Source organism: Opisthocomus hoazin, chromosome W (assembly GCF_030867145.1).
Source record: "Opisthocomus hoazin isolate bOpiHoa1 chromosome W, bOpiHoa1.hap1, whole genome shotgun sequence".
NCBI classification, from domain to species: domain Eukaryota; kingdom Metazoa; phylum Chordata; class Aves; order Opisthocomiformes; family Opisthocomidae; genus Opisthocomus; species Opisthocomus hoazin.
This window is the reverse complement of record NC_134453.1, coordinates 36,221,503-36,245,738: the sequence shown is the minus strand read 5'-3', so window position 1 is coordinate 36,245,738 and position 24,236 is coordinate 36,221,503. Positions and strand designations below refer to the sequence as shown.

At 45.8% G+C, this 24,236-nt stretch overlaps 1 protein-coding gene across 4 annotated transcripts in view; it reads right to left on the bottom strand.

The window, feature by feature from the left end:
- LOC142365630 (nuclear cap-binding protein subunit 1-like) overlaps positions 1-24,236 on the bottom strand; it is an 89,810-nt gene that overhangs the window by 16,450 nt on the left and 49,124 nt on the right. For all 4 annotated transcript variants that reach the window (XM_075446611.1, XM_075446612.1, XM_075446615.1 and 1 more), the window contains 3 exons: positions 17,416-17,509; positions 11,242-11,345; positions 10,379-10,493 (listed from right to left, as the gene is read on the bottom strand). In XM_075446611.1, coding sequence (XP_075302726.1) covers positions 10,379-10,493; positions 11,242-11,345; positions 17,416-17,509 — 313 coding nt within the window. The remainder of the gene's footprint in view (positions 1-10,378; positions 10,494-11,241; positions 11,346-17,415; positions 17,510-24,236) is intronic.

The following is a 24,236-nucleotide window of genomic DNA, read 5'->3' as shown; positions in this document are numbered from 1 at the left end:
GAAGGAGAAAGTGCCAAAATACAGGCAAGCAAGCCTGTCAAATGGCTTTGACGTATCTGAGTGCCTACCACCCAAAAATTAAAATTAGGTGTGAAAGCATGTGGGGTCAAGGATTGGAGTTGTAGGGAGAAAATCAGAGGCAGTTGGCAAAAAAATACAATCTGTCAGGTGTCAGGAATGAAGAAGTTCCAACTGAGGGTTTGCTTTGCAGAGACTGGGCAATTGCAAAGTTCAGAGCCCTCACAGCTATGAGGCCTGCACTTCCAGTGCACATGTTCAGGTTCCTGTCATGACCAAGTCCTGCAAAGGCAGAGCAGTGTTATTACTTTTGTGATCAATGGAAGGTTAAGGAGTGAAATAACTTGCATGACGTTACACAGGGAAACTGTGACAGAATCAGTTTTAATGGGAGCTCAGTTTCCTTGCACATCCCCTATGACCAGATGTCAGAGTCCAATATTCTTTGACCAGGTTCTATTAGCTATTCCATGGGTGGAGGGTATAATGTTTGATATCAAATCTACTTATCTGAAGATAGTTGATGTTGCACAGGATTTCTAATTTAACAGTGACACAAAATGTACTGAAATCACAATACAAATGTGAGCTACACTTAGCACAATATAGCAATTACAATATACGGTTCAATCACAATACCAATCTGATCTCCATTACTGGACATCATTTCTAATTTGCCCAATACAACCCGACAGTGTCATTCTACATGCTTCACCTAAGGGCAACAAAATATGGTGTTTGTACGACCAAGGCTGGCTCCAGCAAGGCCTACTGATGGGCAAGGAACCCTTTGATGGACTTAGATAATGGAAAACGTCCACTAGGCTGTGGCAAGCTTCTGCAACCACATGAAGATGTAAGCACAAGCTGGTGGTCCTCCTCAAAAGCTCCAGGGACAACGAGTCCCAGAAAGACCAATAAGATTCATACAAGTGAGAAAGGTTGCTCAAGCTGATGCTGTGAAATGGCAGAGGGCACCAGCCCTCTAATCACAGAGTGGAAGGCTTAGACTCCAGTGACCCAACAAGGAGGCGTGCGTGCCAGGGACAGAAAGGGTTTTGCTGCAGCCTTATCCCAATAGAGAGTCTGACAAAGAATATGTGCCAGGAAAGTCAGGTACTAAAAAGGAATGTAACACTTCAGGCAGCAACGCATTTTACAGTGGCTCTTACTGATGAGATTGCTCAGTGTCTCTATCCTTGAAGCTGGAGAATAACACAGTGACAACAGTTTCAAGATGGTGATGGACAAAGATGGTACTGAAACCTCTGGCCAGCAGAGAGGCATGATCATACAGTGCTTTGTCTTTGGTTTTGTCAGATGCAAAGCATCAGAAAAGCTCTCAGTCCACCTGAACCAGGTGAGATTCTGCAGCAGCTGAGACATCTCTGTTCTGTCAGCACATCCTGGAGCAATTGAGGATTAAGAGAGATGACTCACAGAGGACCCTTTAGCTGATCTTCTTAAGAACAAAACAGCACTGGGGGATGGGGGTGCCGTTGAATGAGTCATGGGTGGAGCTGAAAGATCATAGAATAATGTAGTTTGGAAAGGATATCTAGAGGTCTCTGGTCCAACATGCTGCTCAGAATCACATGGTATCACAGAATCATTGAGGTTAGAAGGAATCTCTTGAGATCATCTAGTTCACCACCACCACCCCTGCTCAAGCAGGGTCAACCAGAGCAGGTTGCTCAGGTCATTGTCCAATCGGGTTTTGAATAGCTCCACTGATGGAGGCTCTTACTCAAAGCCGGTCCAATCAGATCAGGTTGTTCAGGGCCTTGTCCAGTGAAATTTTCAGTATCTCCAAGGATAACTGTCCCTTACCCTCATGAACAGCTTCTTCCACTTGCTAATAATTAGAGTGTGTCTACACTGAAGTAAACTGTTACTGCATCTTGTGTATATGTACCCTAGCTAAACTACTTATTGCCTAAAGTATAAACCCTGATCCACAGTATTTGTCATGTTTTTATACATTTGTGTTAGCATTAACTTTTGTAACACTAGAGCCTTGATTGATACATTTTTAGTAGAAATATACTCATTTCATTAATGGTCTGTGCAAAACAAAGTATGACTCAGATTCCTTGACCACTTCATTGTAAGGGTATGTAGGAGTGGTGTCTGCTCAAAGGAGCCATACGCAAGAACATACAGAGACACAAACCTGACTGACACATTGTAACCAGGGTGACAGAATCAGTTAACCATAAACATGAACAATGTTGCTATGTCCCTTGTACAGCCCTACGCACCTGGACATTAGGTCTGGGAACAGAGAGTCTAGTCTCTACGTAACTATTAATGCTAATAATGGTAGGTAATTGTGTTTCTGTCAAGAGAAATGATGGAGTGTGGTTTTGTGAAGCGGACTGAAGAAATTCACCAGAACTGCCAAGCTTGCGAGCCTAATAGGTAAAAGGTAATTATGGCAGGGGGAGATCACGACCACCGACTCACTGACCCCCTACTCAAGTAATACCACCTACTCAAAAAGGAACAATGGAAGAGGGTGACTGAGTCTGCGCAACCATTTACGTAGGAAGCGTGAAAAGTTTACACCAATCGCCAAAGAGAATAATACTGAATATGCATGAATAAAATAAATATGTATATTTTTGATCTATATAAACTGCACGGAAAAGGTATGAGGTATGCACGTTTGGTGGAATTATCCCCCTTGCATCCAGCGCTGCAATAAAGAATGCCTGCCTTTTAACACTACATTGGTGTTACGAGGTTTTATTCCTGGATTTTCGATGACAACATGGCAAAGGAGGTCGTGATGAGAACAAACCTTGTCAGTTGCACTAATTGGTAAGGCTATGTGGATTGTGAGAATGTTCATTTTCTCAGCTGGGAGGATAAGGAAAAGGAGGGAGGCAAACACACAGAGACATAAAACCTGACCAATTAGCATTAACAAAGATAATAACCAGAAACAAACCTGGTCAGTCACACTAACTGTTGGACAATCAATAAATTGCAGGAAAACTGAGCCTTTGTGACTGATAAGGATGCAAAGCTCAGGGTTCAGGATGTTGGAGTGGGTCAGTGGAACTATGCCAAGTGATGAGGCAATGTGCAGGGGAAGGGAATCGAGGAGGAACAAAGAAGGCATAGACAGAAAGGAGTATAAAAGGGGCTGGTAACATGTAAAATGGGGCCAGCCAGTATGCTTGTCTGACTGAGCCCTGTGCCTGATCACATCTGTCTTATTTTCTTATTAAATCTTTTCTTAACTATCTCTGAATAATCTCACTCTCTATCCCGTGTGTGTGTGCTGCAAGGAGTAAGTACCAGCTCCTGGTGAGACCTTTCTGTGTGTGTGAGTGGACTGGGTGCCAGTAACTGGAGTCAGACCAGGGGTGTAGGTGCCCCGCAGCCTGTGGTGTCAACTACTGGAATGAGTGGGGTCCCAGTGCCAGCTATTGGAGTGGGGAGGGGGTATTTCATCTGCCAGCCACTGGGGTGGGAACAGTGTGTGCCCCCACAACCAGCTACTGGGAAGGACTGGAGTGAGGCAAGTGAGAAGCTCAGAGCCAGTGGCCAGAGCTGGACTAGCTGGAGAGGAGGAGACCCTCAGTCCAGGCACGGGTATCAGGTGGGGCGGAGGGTCCGTGCTGGTATCTGGGGGGGATCCATGAGTGTGGAGTGCCTGTGAAACGAGTATGTGAGTAGCTTGTAGCAAGTATCAAGTTGGACCACCCTTACAGAAGTCCAGGTAGATGACATCCATAGCTCTTCCCTTGTCCACTGATGCAGCCACTCCATTGTAGAAGGCCACTAGAGTAGTCAGGCACGATTTGGCCTTGGTGAAGCCATGTTGGCTGTCTCAAATCACCTTGCTGTCTTCCATATGCTTCAACATAGCTTCCAGGAGGATCTGCTCCAGGATTTTACCGGGCACAGAGGTGAGGTTGACTGGTCCATCATTCCCAGGGTCTGCCTTTTTAAAAATGGGGGTGATGCTTTCCTTTTTCCGGTCAGTAGGGACTTTGCTTGACTGCCATGACTTTTCAAATATGATGGAGAGTGGCTTAGCAACTACATCTGCCAGTTCCCTCAGGACCCTGGGATGCATCTCATCAGGTCCCACGGACTTGTATATGTTCAGGCTCCTCAGGTGGTCTCAAACCTGATCTTCTCCTACAACAGGAGGGACTTCATTCCCCTAGTCCCTGCCTGGAGGTTTAGGGACTTGAGAGATGTGGGAACAGTGAAAATGGAGGAAAAAAAAATTGTCGAGTACCTCAGCCTTCTCCATGTCGGTTGTCACTACATCTCCTGACTTATTTATCAGGGCGGGTACATTTTCTGTAGTCTTCCTTTTCTGACCAATGCACCTGTAGAAGCCCTTCTTATGATTCTCCACACCCCTTGCCAAATTCAGCTCCAGCTGTGCCTTAGCTGTCCTGATCCCATCCCTACACACCTGGGAATCATCCCTATATTCTTCCCAGGATGCATGTTTCAGATAACACCAAACTGGGAGGAGTGGCTGATACCCCAGAGGGTTGTGCTGCCATCCAGAGGGACCTTGACAGGCTGGAGAAATGGGCAGGCAGGAGCCTCATGCAGTTCAACAAGGGGAAGTGCAAAGTCCCGCGCCTGGGGAGGAACAACCCTATGCACCAGTATATGCTGGGAGCCAACCAGTTGAAAAGCAGCTTTGCAGAAAAGAACTTGGTGGTCCTGGTGGACACCAAGTTGAACATGAGCCAGCAATATGCCCTTGCTGCAAAGAAGGCTAATGGTACCCTGGGATGAATTAGGCAAGGTATTGCCAGAAGATCAAGGGAAGTGATCCTTTCCCTCTACTCAGCATTGGTGAGGCCACACCTGGAGTGCTGTGTCCAGTTCTGGGCTCCTCAGTACAAGAGAGAGATGGACATAGTAGAGAGAGTCCAGTGAAGGGCCATGTAGATGATGAAGGGGCTGGAGCATCTCTCCTGAGGAAAGGCTGAGACAGCTGAGACTGTTTAGCCTAGAGAAGAGGAGGCTCAGAGGGGATCTTATCAATATATATGAATGCAAGTATATATATCAATATATATTCTGATGCAAGTGGTGGAGGAACCAACAAGGAAAGGCGCTCTGCTGGACCTCGTGTTAACAAACAAGGAGGGACTGGTGGAGGATGTGAAGGTTGGAGGTAGACTCAGCTGTAGTGACCATGAAATGGTCGAGTTCAGGATCCTGCGTGGAGGAAGCAGGGCGATAAGCAGGATCAAAACCCTGGACCTCAGGAGGGCTGACTTTGCCCTCTTCAAGGAGCTACTGGGAGGAATCCCGTGGGCCAGGGCTCTCGAAGGCAGGGGGGTCCATGAGTGCTGGTCGCTCTTTAAAAAACACTTCTTCCATGCACAGGAGCAATGCATCCCCCTGAGAAAGAAATCTAGCAAAGGAGGCAGGAGACCTGCATGGTTAAACAAGGAGCTTCTAGCGGAGATCAGGCAGAAGAGAAAGGTCCATGGAATGTGGAAAGAGGGACAGGCCACTTGGGAAGAGTACAGAAACGTGGTGAGAGCATGCAGGGATGCGACGAGGAAGGCCAAGGCTCACCTGGAATTGAAGCTGGCAAGGGATGTCAAAAACAACAAGAAGGGCTTCTTCAACTACATCAGCAGCAAAAGGAAGGCTAGGGACAATGTGGGACCGCTGCTGAATGAGGCGGGTGTCCTGGTGCCGGAGGGTGCAGAGAAGGCAGAGCTACTGAATGCCTTCTTTGCTTCAGTCTTCAGTGCTAAGACTGGCCCTCAGGAATTCCAGGCCCCGGAGGTAAGAAAAGAAGCCTACAAAGAGGACGACTTTCCCTTGGTCGAGGAGGACTGCGTGAGGGATCACTTAAGTGATCTGGATGTCCACAAATCCATGGGCCCCGATGGAATGCACCCACGAGTGCTGAGGGAGCTGGTGGATGTCATTGCTGAGCCACTCTCCATCATCTTTGAGAGGTCCTGGAGGACAGGAGAGGTGCCCGAGGACTGGAGAAAGACCAATGTCACTCCAATCTTCCAAAAGGGCAAGAAGGAGGACCCAGGGAACTACAGGCCGGTCAGCCTCACCTCCATCCCGGGAAAGGTGATGGAGCAGCTTATCCTGGAGGCCATCATGAAGCAAGTGGAAGAAAAGAAGGTTATCAGGAGTAGTCAGCATGGATTCACCAAGGGGAAATCATGCCTGACCAATCTGATAGCTTTCTACGATGGCATGACTGGCTGGGTAGACGAAGGGAGAGCCGTGGATGTTGTCTACCTAGACTTCAGGAAGGCTTTCGACACAGTCTCCCAAGATATCCTCCTAGGGAAGCTCAGGAAGTGTGGGCTGGATGAGTGGTCGGTGAGGTGGATAGAGAACTGGCTGAATGGCAGAACTCAGATGGTTGTCATCAGCGGCGCTGAGTCTAGTTGGAGGCTGGTAACAAGTGGTGTCCCCCAGGGGTCAGTACTGGGCCCAGTCTTGTTTAACTTCTTCATCAACGACCTGGATGAAGAGTCAGAATGTACCCTCAGCAAGTTTGCTGATGACACCAAACTGGGAGGTGTGGTAGATACACCGGAAGGCTGTGCTGCCATTCAGCATGACCTGGATAGGCTGGAAAGCTGGGCAGAGAGGAACCTGATGAGGTTCAACAAGGGCAAGTGCAGGGTCCTGCACCTGGGGAGGAACAACCTCATGCACCAGTACAGGCTTGGGGTGGACCTGTTGGAGAGCAGCTCTGCGGAGAGGGACCTGGGTGTCCTGGTGGACGACAGGTTAACCATGAGCCAGCAGTGTGCCCTGGCTGCCAAGAAAGCCAATGGGATCCTGGGGTGCATCAAGAAGAGTGTGGCCAGCAGGACGAGGGAGGTTCTCCTTCCCCTCTACACTGCCCTGGTGAGGCCTCATCTGGAGTACTGTGTCCAGTTCTGGGCTCCCCAGTTCAAGAAAGATGAAGAGCTACTGGAGAGAGTCCAGTGGAGGGCTACAAGGATGGTGAGGGGACTGGAGCATCTCCCCTACGAGGAAAGGCTGAGGGAACTGGGCTTGTTCAGCCTGAAGAAGAGAAGGCTGCGAGGGGACCTTATAAATGCCTATAAATATCTCAAGGGTGGGTGTCAGGAGGATGGGGCAAAGCTCTTTTCAGTGGTGCTCAGCGACAGGACAAGGGGCAATGGGCACAAACTGAGGCACAGGAAGTTCCATCTGAACATGAGGAAGAACTTCTTCCCTCTGAGGGTGACGGAGCACTGGAACAGGCTGCCCAGGGAGGTTGTGGAGTCTCCTTCTCTGGAGATATTCAAGACCTACCTGGACAAGGTCCTGTGCAGCCTGCTGTAGGTGACCCTGCTTTGGCAGGGGGGTTGGACTAGATGACCCACAGAGGTCCCTTCCAACCCCTACTATTCTGTGATTCTGTGATTCTGTGAATACCCGAAGGGAGGGAAGAGGAGCCAGGCTCTTTCCATTGGTGTCTAGTGACAGGACAAGAGGCAATGGGCACAAAATGAAACACAGAAGGTGGTGTCTCAACATAAGGAAACACTTTTTTTTACTGTGAGGGTGACTGAGAACTTAGTACTCAAGAGCTGCAGCTAGGAGACAGTACAGAAACAAAAACATAGGCATGTCCATTGCATGATACCAGACAATGTCTTTGCTCCACAGTGAAATAAATGAATAGCTCTTCAATACTCACAAACATTTTTTTGATTGCTGATGAACATAGATTGAGGAGGTAAGCAACTACCATGGCTGTTGCTGGGAATGAGCAAGGAAAAGAGCTGAAAGAGTTGGGATGAGGAGTATAGTCAGGACCCTAAACTGTAGGAAAGCCAACTTCCAGCTCTTCAAGGAGTTTGTCAGTAGGACCCCCTGGGAAATGGTCCTCAGGGACAGGGGAGCAGATCAGAGCTGGCAGATCTTTAAGGATGCTTTCCATTGAGTGCAGGAGCTCTCAGTCCCCAGGTGTAAGAAATCAGGCAAGGAATGGAAGAGACCAGCATGGCTGAGTCAAGACCTGCTGGTCAAACTAAAGGGCAAGAGGGAACTGCACAGGCAGTGGAAGCAGGGACAGGTATCCTGGGAAGAGTATAGGGATGCTGCCCAGTTGTGTAGGGAGGGGGTCAGGAGGGCCAAGGCACAGCTGGAGCTGAACTTCGCAAGGGATGCTAAGAATAACAAGAAGGGCTTCTACAGGTATGTCAACCACAAAAAGAAAGTCAAAGAAAGCGTACCCTCCCAATGAACAAGAATGGCGACCTCGTACCAACAGATGAGGAGAAAGCTGAGGTACTCCACAACTTTTTTGCCTCAGTCTTCACTGGCAACCTCTCTCCTTGCCCCTCCCCAATTGATGGACCACAAGATGGGGACCAGGGGGGTAAAATCCCTCCAGCTGTAAGTGAAGACCAGGTTCGGGACCACCTGAGGAACCTGAACACACATAAGTGTATGGGACCTGACAAGATGCATCCCAGAGTCCTGAGGGAATTAGCTGATGGAGTTGCCAAGCCACTCTCTATGATATTTGAAAGGTCATGGCAGTCAGGTGAAGTCCCTGGTGACTGGAAGAAGGGAAACATTGGGCCCATTTTTAAAAAGGGTAGGAAGGAGGACCCTGGGAACTACCGACCTGTCAGCCTCACCTCTGTGCCTGGGAAGATCATGGAACAGATCCTCCTAGAAGCTCTGCTAAGGCACATTGACGACAGGGAGGTGAATCGAGACAGCCAGCATGGCTTCACCAAGGACAAGTCCTGCCTGACCAACCTAGTGGCTTTCTATGATGGCGTGACTAGATCAGTGGACAAGGGAAGAACTATGGATTTGATCTATCTGGACTTCTGTAAAGCCTTCGACACAGTCCCTCACAACATCCTTCTCTCTAAATTGGAGAGCCATGGATTTGATGGGTGGACTGTTTGGTGGCTAAGGAATTGTTTAGAAGGTTGCAGCCAGAGGCTAGTGGTCAACGGTTCCATGTCGAAATGGACGCCGGTGAGGAGTGGTGTCCCTTAGGGGTCCGTACTGGGACCGGTGCTGTTTAACATTTTCATCAATGACATAGCAAGATCGAGTGCACCCTCAGAAAGTTTACAGATGGCACCAAGCTGAGTGGTGCAGATGACACACCAGAAGGCTGGGATGCCATCCAGAGGGACCTGGACAAGCTCATAAAGTGGGCCTGTGTGAACCTCGTGAGGTTCAACAAGGCCAAGTGCAAGGTCCTGCACCTGGGTCGGGGCAACCCCCTGCTATCAATACAGGCTGGGTGGAGAAGGGATTGAGAGCAGCCCTGCTGAGAAGGACTTGGGGGTACTGGTGGATGAAAAGCTGGACGTGAGCCACCAATGTGTGCTCGCAGCCCGGAAGGCCAACTGTTTCCTGGGCTGCATCAAGAGAATCATGGCCAGCAGGTTGAGGGAGGTCATTCTGCCCCTCTGCTCTGCTCTGGTGAGACCCCACCTGGAGTCCTGCGTCCAGCTCTGGAGCCCCCAGCACAAGAAGGACATGGAGCTGTTGGAGTGGGTCCGGAGGAGGATCACAAAGATGATCGGAGGGCTGGAGCACCTCTCCTGTGAGGAAAGGCTGAGAGAGTTGGGACTGTTCAGCCTGGAGAAGAGAAAGCTGCGGGGAGACCTTATAGCAGCCTTTCAGTACCTGAAGGGGGCCCATAGGAAAGATGGGGACAATCTTTTTAGCAAGGCCCGTTGTGATAGGACAAGGAGTAATGGTTTTAAATTAAGGGAGGGTAGATTTAGACTGGGTATAAGGAAGAAATTTTTTACAGTGAGGGTGGTGAAACACTGGAACGGGTTGCCCAGAGAAGTAGTGGAGGCCCCATCCCTGGAAACATTCAAGGCCAGGTTGGACGGGGCTGTAAGCAACCTGGTCTAGTTGAAGATGTCCCTGCCAACTGCAGGGAGGTTGAGCTAGATGACCTCTAAAGGTCCCTTCCAACTCAAAGAATTCTATTCTTCTATGATTCATTCTATGAACTTGCGTATGAATTTTGACTGTTCCTTTTGCTACCCAATAATGTAACAGGAACCAAGACTCAAAAAAACAGAGTGAAAGAAGCTCACGTTGGAACAAAAACTTACAAGAATAACCTTGAATGGTACAAATGCACGTGAACTTCTTTAAAGACTTCATTGAATCCTCAGGCTCCAACAGCCTTTAGAAAAACATATGAAAAATGTGTCCGCTTTAGTGTCCTGGTAACAGAGATGGCAACACGCGTAGATATGCCTCCTGACAGTGTTTTTATTCAGCCTCTCCAAGAACCAATTTCATGTCAGTCTGAAACGTGACAGCCTGCAGGTTACTTAGTGTCAAATATATGTATAAAAGAAAATAAACAAATTACTCTTTTGTGCTGTCTTGCCAATCTTGCCTTAGTCTCCTCCAGTTCTTTGTGAATCTTCAGTACATGCTTGTTCATTTTACGAATTGTGGAATGTAAGATTTCCCAGACATAGAACCTAGGAAAGATGCAGACCCCAAAACAGTAAATTGCACACTGTTCCAAGACAGAAAATGCACAGGTCTGCTATAACTCTCAACTCTTATTCAAACCACCAGAAACAGGGCAACTTTCTATTGCTACAGAGCAAATTAATAAACAAATAGAGAAGTGCACGACACTGATCTGGGGGAAATTTATAACATTTCGTCATTATTACCTAGGACATCTACTGCAGTGAGCAAACATTCAATATTAAGAAAGCATATCACTCACTTCTTACCTGTACTTTGCAATGAATTACCAAACCAGCACTTTATTTCAGAATCATTCTGCAACACTACTAGCATCAAACTGCCAGGCCTGAGCATTTTCCCCGCTCTCAATAAACAATATATCTGAGGGTGATGCAGGATACATGTCCTAGGTGCAAGCCAAGACTCCACCATGGCTAGCAGCTATACAACAGGGTTAACAGTTCTTGTACAGAAATGGTCCTAGAGCTTCTCCTTCCACTTTGGCAAACTTACAGGCTACTTGCACGAATCTTCCTAGCATAGCTTTTGCAGGACATAGAAATGCACGCTGTGGCTCAACAGAAAATACTAAAGCATGCGTTTTAGGGAAGCAACAGAATTTTATGTAGAGTTTAAAGCAAAATAATGAAAGTAAAAACTACAATTATTTTAAGTGAAAAAAAATGGATTCTGTTTAAAATAAAAGATCAGATAAAAAGCAACTGAAGACAGAAATTCCACACTTGTTACCTAGTAAAATCATGTGCAAGTTCTGAAGAGAAGATCCAGTTTGCTACTGCAGCGCAATCAACAATCTGTGTTCGAATCATCTTATCCACAAGAACAGCAATCATCTACATTTTGAGAAAGACAAGATGGTCATTCCTACCACAAGAAATGGTCAAGTTTACCTGCTGCAACATGGAGTCTGTGAAATTATTGTAGGCTAAGGTACAACCAGTGCTGGGTTGTATGAAAAGGTATTAGAGTCAAGTTTGGTTTTACGCAGCTTTGCAAATACATTAGTCAAACTAATGAGTGATTTCAAACACTTTAGGAAGCTAGTACTGCTTAAAGCAGACATCTCATTTGCTGAACCTAAAAATGCTCAGACTAGGGGAGCTGTATCAATCACGCCAAGTATGCATTCACATTTTAACAAACTGTCTTTACTCCTCATGAGAGTGATGACTTCACTTTTCATTCAAGTGAGTACTTCTGCTATTCCCAAGAGCAAAAATACAAGAACTGAATTTTGAGGCAAGGTATCAGAGAAGCAAGTCCCAATAGTCAACATTGGAGTAGCCAATCAGAAGACACGTTCCTGTTACATAACTATAAGGTAGCAGCAACTGCTAGCCTACTCTCCTTGGACTGCAACAGTCCCCAACCACAACCATCTGCTCTTTCCTTCAGTACCTCTTCATTTTAGAATGAAACCAGCACTGTATACAAGTGTTTACTACAGGACCCTATCTCGATGAGGCTTGTGGGAAAATCAAGCAGGCAGCTACAAAAACTATCCTGTGATTAGAACAGCTTTGTGCCATTCAGAAGAAAGGGCCCATCTTAATTATTCGTGTACTCCATACCGAAATACCCAAGAAACTCAACCTGCAACATATTTATTCTCATAATCATCCATTCTCAAATAGAATAGGGAAATGTAACAAAGCTCAGTTTCAGGTAGAAAACTAAATTAACGGAACGAATCAGAGAATGCATGACTCATTTCTCAATTTCGAAGATTGCTTCCTATATGCATTTGTCTTAAGAAATTCTTCCTGGCATTATCCAGATTACGTCGTTTGAGCCTTCATGTAACACAGACATAGGAATTTGTGAACGTATTCAATCCTGATGCTAAAGTTTCCCTTTAGGACATTAAAGCCTTTGTGGCCCCAGAAAACAGTTGAGGCTGTGACCATCCAGAATTTAAAGGCTGATATTTCAGGTAGGATTTTATATATATATTTAATCTATGCTTTTTTTGTTCCTTTTATTTAAGAAGCTATTTTACAATATGTTGCCTCTCTTTCAGGACATGACTTTTAAGAATATTAAAAGTAATCTTTTAGTAACGCTAGAAAATGGGCCTTAGGCCCAGTAGAAGATGCAAGGATTCTCCAGCACTCAATGAGATTACTTTTGGAAGTCTGGCTCATGCAACTGAGGCACCAATCACTTCCAGACATAATATCATAGAATCATAGAATCATAGAATGCTTTGGGTTGGAAGAGACATTTAGAGGTCATCTAGCTCAGCCCCCCTGCAGTGAGCAGGGATATCTTCAACTAGACCGCGTTGCTTACAGCCCCATCCAACCTGGCCTTGAATGTTTCCAGGGATGGGGCCTCCACTGCCTCTCTGGGCAATCTGTTCCAGTGTTTCACCACCCTCACTGTAAAAAATTTCTTCCTTATATCCAGTCTAAATCTACCCTCCCTTAATTTAAAACCGTTAGTCCTTGTCCTGTCACAACAAGCCCGGCTGAAAATATTTTCCCCCTCTTTCCTATAGGCCCCCTTCAGGTACTGAAAGCCCGCTATAAGGTCTCCCCGCAGCCCTCACTTCTCCAGGCTGAACAAGCCCAACTCTCTCAGCCTTTCCTCATAGGAGAGGTGCTCCAGCCCTCCGATCATCTTTGTGGCCCTCCTCTGGACCCACTCCAACAGCTCCATGTCCTTCTTGTGCTGGTGCCTCCAGAGCTGGACGCAGGACTCCAGGTGGGGTCTCACCAGAGCAGAGCAGAGGGGCAGAATGACCTCCCTCAACCTGCTGGCCATAATTCTCTTGATGCAGCCCAGGAAACAGTTGGCCTTCCGGGCTGCGAGCGCACATTGGTGACTTTATGAGCTTGTCCAGGTCCCCCTGGATGGCATCCCATCCTTCTGGTGTGTCAACTGCACCACTCAGCTTGGTGATGTCTGATATATATATATAATATAATATAAATGCAATATATAAAATATATATGCACATAGGGCTTTAAACTAGAGGTGAAGGGGGAAGGGGAACCTATGAGGCTTGCCAGCGACAGGCTAGGGGAGGATACACAATGGTTAGAGGGACGGGGGGCTAGTAGGAGCCCTCAACCCGTTGCCCAGCAGCATGCGAGGGACACTGCAGCAATGTGGAAGTCTTGCGGAAGGGAGCTGGAGGCGCCTGAGGTATCAGGTGCCAACAAGAAAATACCCATGAAACATCTCAAGGGAAAAAAGGGGTGCTCTGCTATGAAGGTAACGAGGCCGACAGCTCAGATGAAATGCCTCTATACAAACGCACGCAGCATGGGAAACAAACAGGAGGAGTTGGACGCAATCGTGCTGCTGGAAAGCTACGACCTGATTGCCATCACGGAAACTTGGTGAGGTGAATCCCACGACTGGAATGTAGCTCTTGATGGCTACAGGCTGTTCAGAAGGGACAGGTGAGGAAGGAGGGTCGGGGGCGTTGCCCTTTACATCAAGAAAACACTACAGAGTGAAGAGCTGTCCCTGAAGAATAACCACGACCAGGTCGAAAGCTTATGGGTAAGAATCAGAGAGAGAGGCAACAAAGGGAACCTAGTGGTTGGTGTCTACTACAGGCCGCCAGATCAAGAGGAGCTGATAGACGAAGCGTTCTTCCTCCAACTCCAGGAGGCTTCGCGCTCGCAGGCTCTCATCCTACTGGGGGACTTCAACCACCCCGACATCTGCTGGAAAAGCAACACGGCAAGCTGTAGGCAATCCAGCAGGTTCCTAGAATGCATTGAAGACAACTTCTTAAGCCAGGTAATAAGCACTCCTACCCGAGGGGATGCAATACTAGACCCGGTGGTCACCAATGCGAGTGAGCTCGTTGGGGATGTCAAGATCGGAGGTAGCCCGGGCTGCAGTGACCACATGCTGGTGGAACTAACGCTACTGAGGGAAATGGGAATAACGAAGAGCATAGTCAGGACCCTAAATTTTAGGAGGGCAAATTTCCAGCTCTTCAAGGAGACAGTCAGAAGGACTCCCTGGGGAACGGTCCTCAGGGACAGGGGAACAGAACAGAGCTGGCAGGTCTTTAAGGATGTATTCCAGAGAGCGCAAGAGCTCTCGATCCCCAAGTGTAAGAAGTCGGGCAGAGAAGGGAAGAGACCGGCATGGCTGAGACAAGAGATGCTGGTCAAACTAAGGAAGAAGAGGGAACTGCACAGGCAGTGGAAGCAGGGACTGGCTTCCTGGGAAGAGTATAAGGAAGCTGCCCGGTTGTGTAGGGATGGGGTCAGGAAGGCCAAGGCACAGCTGGAGCTGAACTTGGCAAGGGATGCGAAAAATAACAAGAAGGGCTTCTACAGGTATGTCAGCCGGAAAAAGATGGTCAAAGAAAGCGTACCCCCGCTCATGAGCGAGACCGGCAAACTGGCAACAGCAGATGAGGAGAAAGCTGAGGTACTCAACAACTTTTTTTCCTCAGTCTTCACTGGCAACCTCTCTCCTCACCCCTCCCGAGTCGATGGATGGCATAAAGGAGACCAGGAGGGTAAAATCCCTCCAGCTGTAAGTGAAGACCAGGTTCGGGACCTCCTGAAGAACCTAAACATACAGAAGTCCATGGGACCTGATGAGATGCATCCCAGAGTCCTGAGGGAACTGGCTGATGTAGTTGCCAAGCCACTCTCCATCATATTTGAAAAGTCATGGCAGTCAGGGGAAGTCCCTGGTGACTGGAAAAAGGGAAACATTGTGCCCCTTTTTAAAAAGGGTAGGAAGGAGGACCCTGGGAACTACCGACCTGTCAGCCTCACCTCTGTGCCTGGGAAGATCATGGAACAGATCCTCCTAGAAGATATGCTAAGGCACATGGAGGCCAGGGAGGTGATTCGAGACAGCCAGCATGGCTTCACCAAGGACAAGTCCTGCCTGACCAACCTAGTGGCTTTCTATGATGGTGTAACAACAAGGGTGGACAAGGGAAAACCTATGGATGTCATCTATCTGGATTTTTGTAAAGCCTTTGACACGGTCCCCCACAACATCCTTCTCTCTAAATTGGAGAGCCATGGATTTGATGGGTGGACCGTTCGGTGGATAAGGAATTGGTTGGATGGTCGCAGCCAAAGGGTAGTGGTCAACGGCTCAATGTCCAGATGGAGACCAGTGACGAGTGGAGTCCCTCAGGGGTCCGTACTGGGACCGGTGCTGTTCAATATATTTATCAATGACATGGACAGCAACATCGAGTGTACCCTCAGCAAGTTTGCAGATGACACCAAGCTGAGTGGTACGGTTGAGACACCAGAAGGACGGGATGCCATCCAGAGGGACCTGGACAAGCTGGAGAGGTGGGCCTGTGTGAACCTCATGAGGTTCAACAAGGCCAAGTGCAAGGTCCTACACCTGGGTCGGGGTAATCCCCGGTACCAATACAGGCTGGGGGATGAAAGGATCGAGAGCAGCCCTGCTGAGAGGGACTTGGGGGTACTGATAGACGAAAGGCTGGACATGAGCCGGCAACGTGCGCTGGCAGCCCAGAGGGCCAACCGTGTCCTGGGCTGCATCAAGAGAAGCGTGGCCAGCAGGTCGAGAGAGGTGATTCTGCCCCTCTACTCTGCTCTGGTGAGACCTGCGTTCAGCTCTGGAGCCCTCAGCACAAGAAGGACATGGAACTGTTGGAGCAGGTCCAAAGGAGGGCTACAAAAATGATCCGAGGGCTGGAGCACCTCTCCTGTGAGGACAGGCTGAGAGAGTTGGGCTTGTTCAGCCTGGAGAAGAGAAGGCTGTGGGGAGACCTGATTGCAGCATTTCAGTACTTAAAGGGAGCCTATAGGAAAGATGGGGACAATCTGTTTAGTAGAGACAACAGTGATAGGACGAGGGGTAATGGTTTTAAACTAAAACAGGGTAGATTTAGGCTAGATATAAGGAAGAAATTCTTTACAATGAGGGTGGTGAAACACTGGAACGGGTTGCCCAGAGAGGTAGTGGAGGCCCCATCACTGGAAACATTCAAGACCAGGTTGGACAGGGCTCTGAGCAACCTGGTCTAGTTAGTGGTGTCCCTGCTCGCTGCGGGGGGGTTGGACTAGATGACCTCTAGGGGTCCCTTCCAACCCAAAACTTTCTATGATTCTATGATTCTATGTATACACACATATATATACATATATAATACCATATATTACAAACAGACCAGCGAGAAATATCCAAATAACCAATGCAGAAAAACTGAACACAAGTTTCTTACTGAGCTCCATTTATTAAATGATGACAACATGGGGAAACAACAACCGCTGTGAAGAAATTGCACGTTTTAAACAACTGAGGTATTTTTCATAGTTCTTTCAGCACATTATTTCATCAGACTCCGGTATGAACTTTAACCATGGTAGTGTCACAGACAAATTCTTCTTGTTCTGAACGTTGGTTGAGAGCAGATTTACTTGCTCTGTCTGTGCATAACACTGATTCCAATCTGGTCTTTGTGGGTCATTGTGATTGCTAGTGAAAAACCACAGAAGTGCTAAATAATCAGGTTCTCTCTTTTTGCCTTCTAACCTTCTAACCAGGTTCTCTCTTCAGCCTACTTCTGTGTTACAAGATCTACATCTTAAAAAGCACAAAGCATGAGAACACTGTTCTAGTACTGAAATTTTGAAGAAAAACAAGATTGGGTTGGGTTTCGTTTGGTTTTTAAGTTATTCTCTTGTAAACCAGAGTATGGCACAAAGCTGCAAATCTTCTACACTGAACTTTTAAGGTGAAAGCCTCATTGATAGAGAATAAATTTGATGTCCAGTTTAAGGCACTTAACAGTAGTAAAAACAACTTCGATTCTTTTAAATACAAATAGACAACAGAATGCATTTTTAAGTAAAGGAAATTGTAATGCTTTATATTTTAACACGACTTTCTGTTGAAACTTCAACAAATATCTCCCATTGATGCTCTTACCTGTGGATGATTCTTCCAACCCTCGTATACAACTCTCAGGACATGGAGTTTACCCTCATCACTTTCAGCAAGTACTTTGAAGACTTCATGAAACCTTTAAAGAAATATAAGTTGTCAATGGAGGGGTTAGGACCAGGGCAATGAAGCAAAAGACACATAGCAAGTGGTTTAGATGGTCCCAACATTTTCTTTTGGCCAATCTGCAACAATTCTGGAAAGGCTACCCTCTCACAAATAGAGCTGTCCTGAGTTTAAAAGGTTGCAGAGACAAGACAACTTCTAAAAGCAATGTAACCCTGCCTCAGGGGTGATAACTGTAAATGTAACAAATGTAACATGTAGGGGATGTTATCACTTCAGGTTGTCAGAAACAAGTCTTGGTTCTTTGTGAATATTGGGACGGTTGCAAGACAAGGGACTCCTGAATAATCCCTTTAGGCGCCTGGGCCTTGGGAGAACAGGTATGCAAACTACAGAGATAAGGAGGCTGCAGGATAATCTGAAGACCCCTGCCGAGAGACGCCAAACAAACATGTGCGACAGACATTACCATATATTAATGAATTCTTGGAAAAGCCATTACTATGATAAACATTTCTTGGAAATGTAATGAATATGTATGTTAACATAGCATAAATACCTAGTAACTGTGTCTCTTCGGTGCACACGTTTGGAGGAGAGATCCCCCGTGTGCCCGGCGCCGCAATAAAGAATACCTGCTTAATAGTCTGCCGACTATTGAGTCTTCAATTCTGGCTTTTCACGGCATCATTTCTGGCACCCCAGATGGGACCCGCTCTGCTCGGCTGCAGGACCCGCTGAGAACAGGACTCCCTAGGGTACCCCCGGGATTTCCCGGAGGGACTCCTCGCCTCACTCGGATCACTGCGGGAGCAGACAAGGACCATCTAAACGAGTAAAGGTATTCTTTTTTTTACTTTCTTTCTCTGTTTTGGTATGTGAGACCGGTCATTTGGAGAGTTCTCGTAAGTCGTAGGAGACGTCCTACGCTGAGCGCTGTACACCAGGCTACTAGTGCCTGAGGGTGTACGTCTTGGTACGTTGGTGCAGGCACGGGTTAAGCTTTGCACTTCTGTAATAACGTGCTTTTGGTAATTGTGCGTTGGTACAAGCATGGGTTAAGCTTTGTACTTCTGTAATAACGTACTTTTGGGTATTGGTGCGTTGGTGCAGGCACGGGTTGTGCTCTGCACTTCTGTAATAACGTGCTTTTGGTAGTTGTGCGTTGGTACAGGCACAGGTTAAGCTTTGTACTTCTGTAATAATGTACATTCGGTATGGTACGCTTAGGAAACCTGCTTAAGTTGTACTTCTGGCGATACGGATTTGTTGGTATTGAACTCGGATATCGGATATCTCGGATACTGGCTTGTTAACATACCCATCAGGCATCGTAAAACCAAAAAAAAAACCAAAAAAAAACACCACCAAAAAAAACCCACCTTGCACGGTGAACCTCTTTTCTTGTGACCAGAATATTAATTGTGACATTTTTGGAACGTGGTCAGAGCGGGACAGAAGGGGACGACAGATTAAAATTGTTAAGATAAAGACTAACAGAGGTACAGAATCAACAAAGTAAAATGGGGGACAGCAAAGCAGTGGTATTTTAAAGAAAAGCCCCTTAGGATGTACTCTAACACATTGGAAAGCTTGTGTGACTGTGTATGAAGCCTCTGTGTGAAAGACAAATAAGTCAAAAAAAAAAAAAAAAAAAAAAGAAAGAAAGAAAAAAAAAAGAGGAAAAAGAAAGAGGAAAAAAATAGGAAAAAAACGTTTGGTCCGTTCTGCTGATTTCCGGTTTTTGACTTGGGACTGTTGTATTTGAACTCTGATTCATCGGGGCCGTGGTTTCTGATTTCTTAAGTATCAGTGCAGGTTCTTCCCGGGGGGGGGATTTTGAGAGTCTCTCCCAGGATCTAGATGGCAACATTGGGAAAAGTAGGGGGAGACCCCTCACTTGACAACATCTTAATAATGTATGGGGTTTGGTTTGCTTAAAGAAAATAGGCATGATTTAGGAATTGAATTGGGAATTTGGGGATAGGTTTTAAAATACTTAGAAGTTGGTACATATTGTGGGGTTACAAGTTCTCTAGTTATTTGGCATTGATCGATCATTTAGGGACTCTAGTTTTGGGGTATGTATTCAATATACTGTATATATTGTTTTGAAAGAGCTCTATGTATATAAACATGTTAACTGAAGTGGTTTGCCTGTATATATTGTTGTACTTAGGTGATACAGTTTGTAAACAGAAGCATTTTAAAAGATCGCTTCTAGGTTGTGTGTGTGTGTGTGTGTTGTGTTAACCGATTGGTGGAGAAGTTGAGAAGTTATTTTATTGTAACATGAGCTTCGGAGGGAGGTGATGCCCTCACAAACAATTAATTGAATTATGATATGTTGTTAGAATTGATGCGGTTTTGTGGACAGTTAAAAAGTATTGGAGATGAAAAGTTTCACGCGGTATTGAAAAGAAAAAAAAAAAATCCAAAGGAAAACCCCTCTGGATTTTACAGAGGCTTGTGTAAAGTGATTAGAACAGAAAGGTATCAAGTTACAAGCTGCTTTGCTAGCTGCTGCTCTAAATGAAAAAAAAAAAAAAAAAAGCAGCAAAGTTCTTAGAAGTTAAGCAACAGAAAAACAAAATGAAAAAGAGGGGAAACAAGGTAACTTTTTACAGTATGGACTACTAGTGGAGTGTGAATCAGAATACAATACTCCTGTGTTACCAGTAAAAAAAAAAACAAAAACAGGTGGAACTTACTGGGTAGTACAGGATTTAAGAGAAGTGAATAAGATTGTTAGGGGCATACACCCTGTGGTAGCAAGTATGGTTTACGGTATTGGATTTAAATGATGCATTCTTCTGTCTGCCTTTAGCCAAAGAAAGTCTGAATTTATTTGCATTTGAGTGGGAAAATCCTACCACGGGTAAAAAACCCCAGCTTGCCTGGACAGTGTTACCCCAAGGTTTTAAGCATAGCCCAACGATCTTTGAAAATCAACTAGCACGAGAACTTGAAGCATGGAACGCACCCTCCAGAGATGGAACCCTTTTACAGCATGTAGATGACATTAATAGCAACTGAAACAAAACCTGACTGTATACAGTAGACTATCAGTTTGTTAAAGTTTTTGAGATTAAATGGGTATCAAGTCTCTCAACAGAAAACTCAGATGGTGCGGCAACGGGTAACCTACCTTGGATGCGAGCTGTCTGGACAAAGAGAACTAGGAACAGAACAGAATGAAGCCATCTGCAGGACTCCCCTCCGTCAGATGGTAAAAGAGCTCAGGACCTTTCTGGGACTGACAGGTTGGTGCTGGTTATGGATTTATAATTACGGAATAATAGTGAGACCCTTATGTGAACTTCTGAAAAACAACCCCACCCGATTGATCTGGTCCAAAGAAGCTCAAAATGCATTTCAGACACTTAAGCAAGATCTAATGAAGGCCCCCGCTCTGGGCCTGCCTAATGTTACCAAACCCTTTTGGCTGTTTTCTCATGAGACACAAGGCATAGCTCTGGGGATTCTAGCTCAACAGCTGGGACCCTACAAAAGAGCTGTGGCCTATTTTGCTAAACAGCTGGATGGAGTAAGCAAAGGATGGCCAGGATGTCTGCAAGCTGTGGCGGCGGTGGTCTTGAGTATTCAGGAAGCCCGAAAATTCACCTTGGGCCAAAAGATCACAGTACCGATCTCACACAGAATATCAGCTGTACTGCAACAAAAAGGGAACTACTGGCTTTCCCCATCCCAATTTCCATTCTAATTGAATCAGAGAATATTAATATTGTAGTAACTAATATTACGAACCCAGCTTCTTTTCTCAGCGGATCAATCTCTGAACCATCGGTACATGATTGCTTAGAAACCATAGAGACTGTGTACTCCAGCAGACCAGATCTGAAAGAGGAACCCCTGGAAGATGCACAGGACTCCTGGTTCACTGATGGAAGCAGCATTGTCGGACAAGGTATTCGAAAGGCCAGGTATGCGGTGACAACAGCAGACGAAGTAGTTTGTTCTCAATCACTACCTGCTAGAACATCAGCTCAAAAGGCTGAAACTATTGCCCTAACTAGGGCTCTGGAGTTAACAAAAGGAAAAAGATAAATATATGGACAGATTCCAAATATGCCTTTGGAGTTGTCCACACTCATGGGACAATTTGGAAGGAGCGAGGACTACTAACTGCGCAAGGGAAGCAGATTAAATACGCTGAGGAAATCCTTCGACTATTAGAAGCTGTTCAACTACCAGCAAAAGTTGCCATCATGTACTGCCGAGGACACCTGAAGGGTAACACTGACCAGGAAAGAGGTAACAGGTTGGCTGACTCTGAAGCTAAACAGGCAGCAGAGAGAATGCAAGAGATTTTAGCCTTAATTCCAGATTATAGAAATAGAAACCTGAGTGACCAAGAAAATGTTGAGTATTCTAAAGCTGATGAAGAATTAATAGAGGGATTAGGGGGCCAAGTTCCATCCCAGGGGTGGGCCTACTTAAGTGATGGCAGAATTATAATCCCTGCTAAACAGATCTGGGGGGTGGTTAAAGAAGAACACAATAGGACACACTGGAGAGCGGACTCCCTGTACAAATTTTTAAATCAGAAATTAATAGGGAAAAATTTGTATACTACAGTCTGACAAGTAACCCAACAATGGGAAACATGTTTAAAAATAACCCCAATACAGGTAACCGGGTACAATTAGGAGGTATTGGGAAGGGAAGTATACCAGGACAACATTGGCAAATTGATTTCTCTGAACTTCCAAGAAAAGGAGGGTACAAGTACTTATTAGTACTTACGGATACCTTTTCAGGTTGGCCAGAAGCATTCCCTTGTAGAACAAATAAAGCAAGGGAAGTAACGAAGGTATTATTAAATGAAATAATACCTCGATTTGGGGTACCGACAATTATCTCCTCAGATAGGGGGACGCATTTTTGTGCAGAAGTAGTGCAACAGGTCAGCAAACTGTTAGGAATCAATTGGCAGTTACATACGCCCTACAGACCACAAGCCAGTGGGCAAGTAGAAAAGATGCAAAAATATGCCAAAAAGCGAATCTATATTGGTACCAAGCATTGCCTATTGCACTACTTCGGATACGTGTAAAACCTAGGGCCAAAGAAAATTTGAGCCCTTTTGAGATAGTATATGGGAGACCATATCAGGCTAAACATCAGGGGGAAGATTTGAACCAGTTGGGAAATCAGTATCTACAAAATTATGTTATATCCTTAGGAAAACAATTAGAAAGGATTAGTAAAAATGTTTTGGGTACCAGGGCTAAAGGGTTAGATCACTCGATCCATCCATTTCGCCCTGGAGATTGGGTTTATGTTAAGAATTTTTCAGGTGATCCACTGAGAGAGAAGTGGAATGGACCTTACCAGGTATTGCTGACTACCTTCACTGCAATCAAGATTAGAGAACAACCGGCCTGGATCCATTATTCCCGAGTGAAGAAGGCTCCTAAACCAGGATGGATGGTCAAAAAGGCTGGCGGTTTGAAACTATGATTGCGGTGGTAACTTTGTTAAACCTAGGCTTTTTAGTATACTGTGATCACGACAACTCGAACTACATAACTGGACCAAGATTTGATTGTTGGATTTGTACTGCCTTACCAAAAGGTGACATGAGACTCCCTTTATACGGGGTATGATCCACTCATTGGAATTGTGACAATCCCAGATATTGGTCAGCAATAATAGCTGCCTATGGAAAGCAAGATCCAACACTTGTTCGTGCTGACCCCCTTCCATACACACAAAAATTGTACTTGCAGGGATGGGTGGAATGATTATTTGATCAACAAAACTGCAGTAGAAGTAGGAACTTGCAATTTGAAAGGGACAGGCATGATATATATGGATTTTTGTAGCAGAACCCAATTAGAAACCTATAGCCCCTCGAACTGGGATTTTTTGAGGAATGTACCAATTGGCTGGGTAAACTGCGAAACATTTTACGGAGCTAATCTCACAGCCACTGATGGGCCCTGTAAATATACCTGACGGGTATTGGTGGCGATGTGGTGATGGCATTAGCAGAAAGCAGCTCCCTGCGGGTTGGAAGGGAATGTGTACCATAGGTCATCTAGTCAGCCAGGACCGAATATATAATCAGTCCCAAATACCTAAAGGCATATTAAGAACATCATGGAGACGAGCCAAACGGGAAGACAACCCACTTGTAAGTAGGGGAACAAAATTTAACCTCTTGGCTCCCCAATTTAGAGTGGTTGAAACAATTATTCATGGGAATGATCACACTGGTGGTTTTGGGAATACTTGTTTGCATGTCTCTCAAATGTTTCCTTTGGTGTTGTCAGGGCTCAGTTGAGACATACAGTGACAGGAAAAGGAACAAGATCAGGCACCAAGTAGAAACTGGAAAATACTTTTCCCAGAGCCTTGGCGTGAAAGACTAAAGGAATTTGAAAATAATACCTACAAAATAGAATAGTGAGGATTCATAGCTTTCTAGCTACAAATCCTCAAAAGAAAAGGAGGGATTGATAACTGTAAATGTAACAAATGTAACATGTAGGGGATGTTATCACTTCAGGTTGTCAGAAACAAGTCTTGGTTCTTTGTGAATATTGGGACGGTTGCAAGACAAGGGACTCCTGAATAATCCCTTTAGGCGCCTGGGCCTTGGGAGAACAGGTATGCAAACTACAGAGATAAGGAGGCTGCAGGATAATCTGAAGACCCCTGCCGAGAGACGCCAAACAAACATGTGCGACGGATATTACCATATATTAATGAAT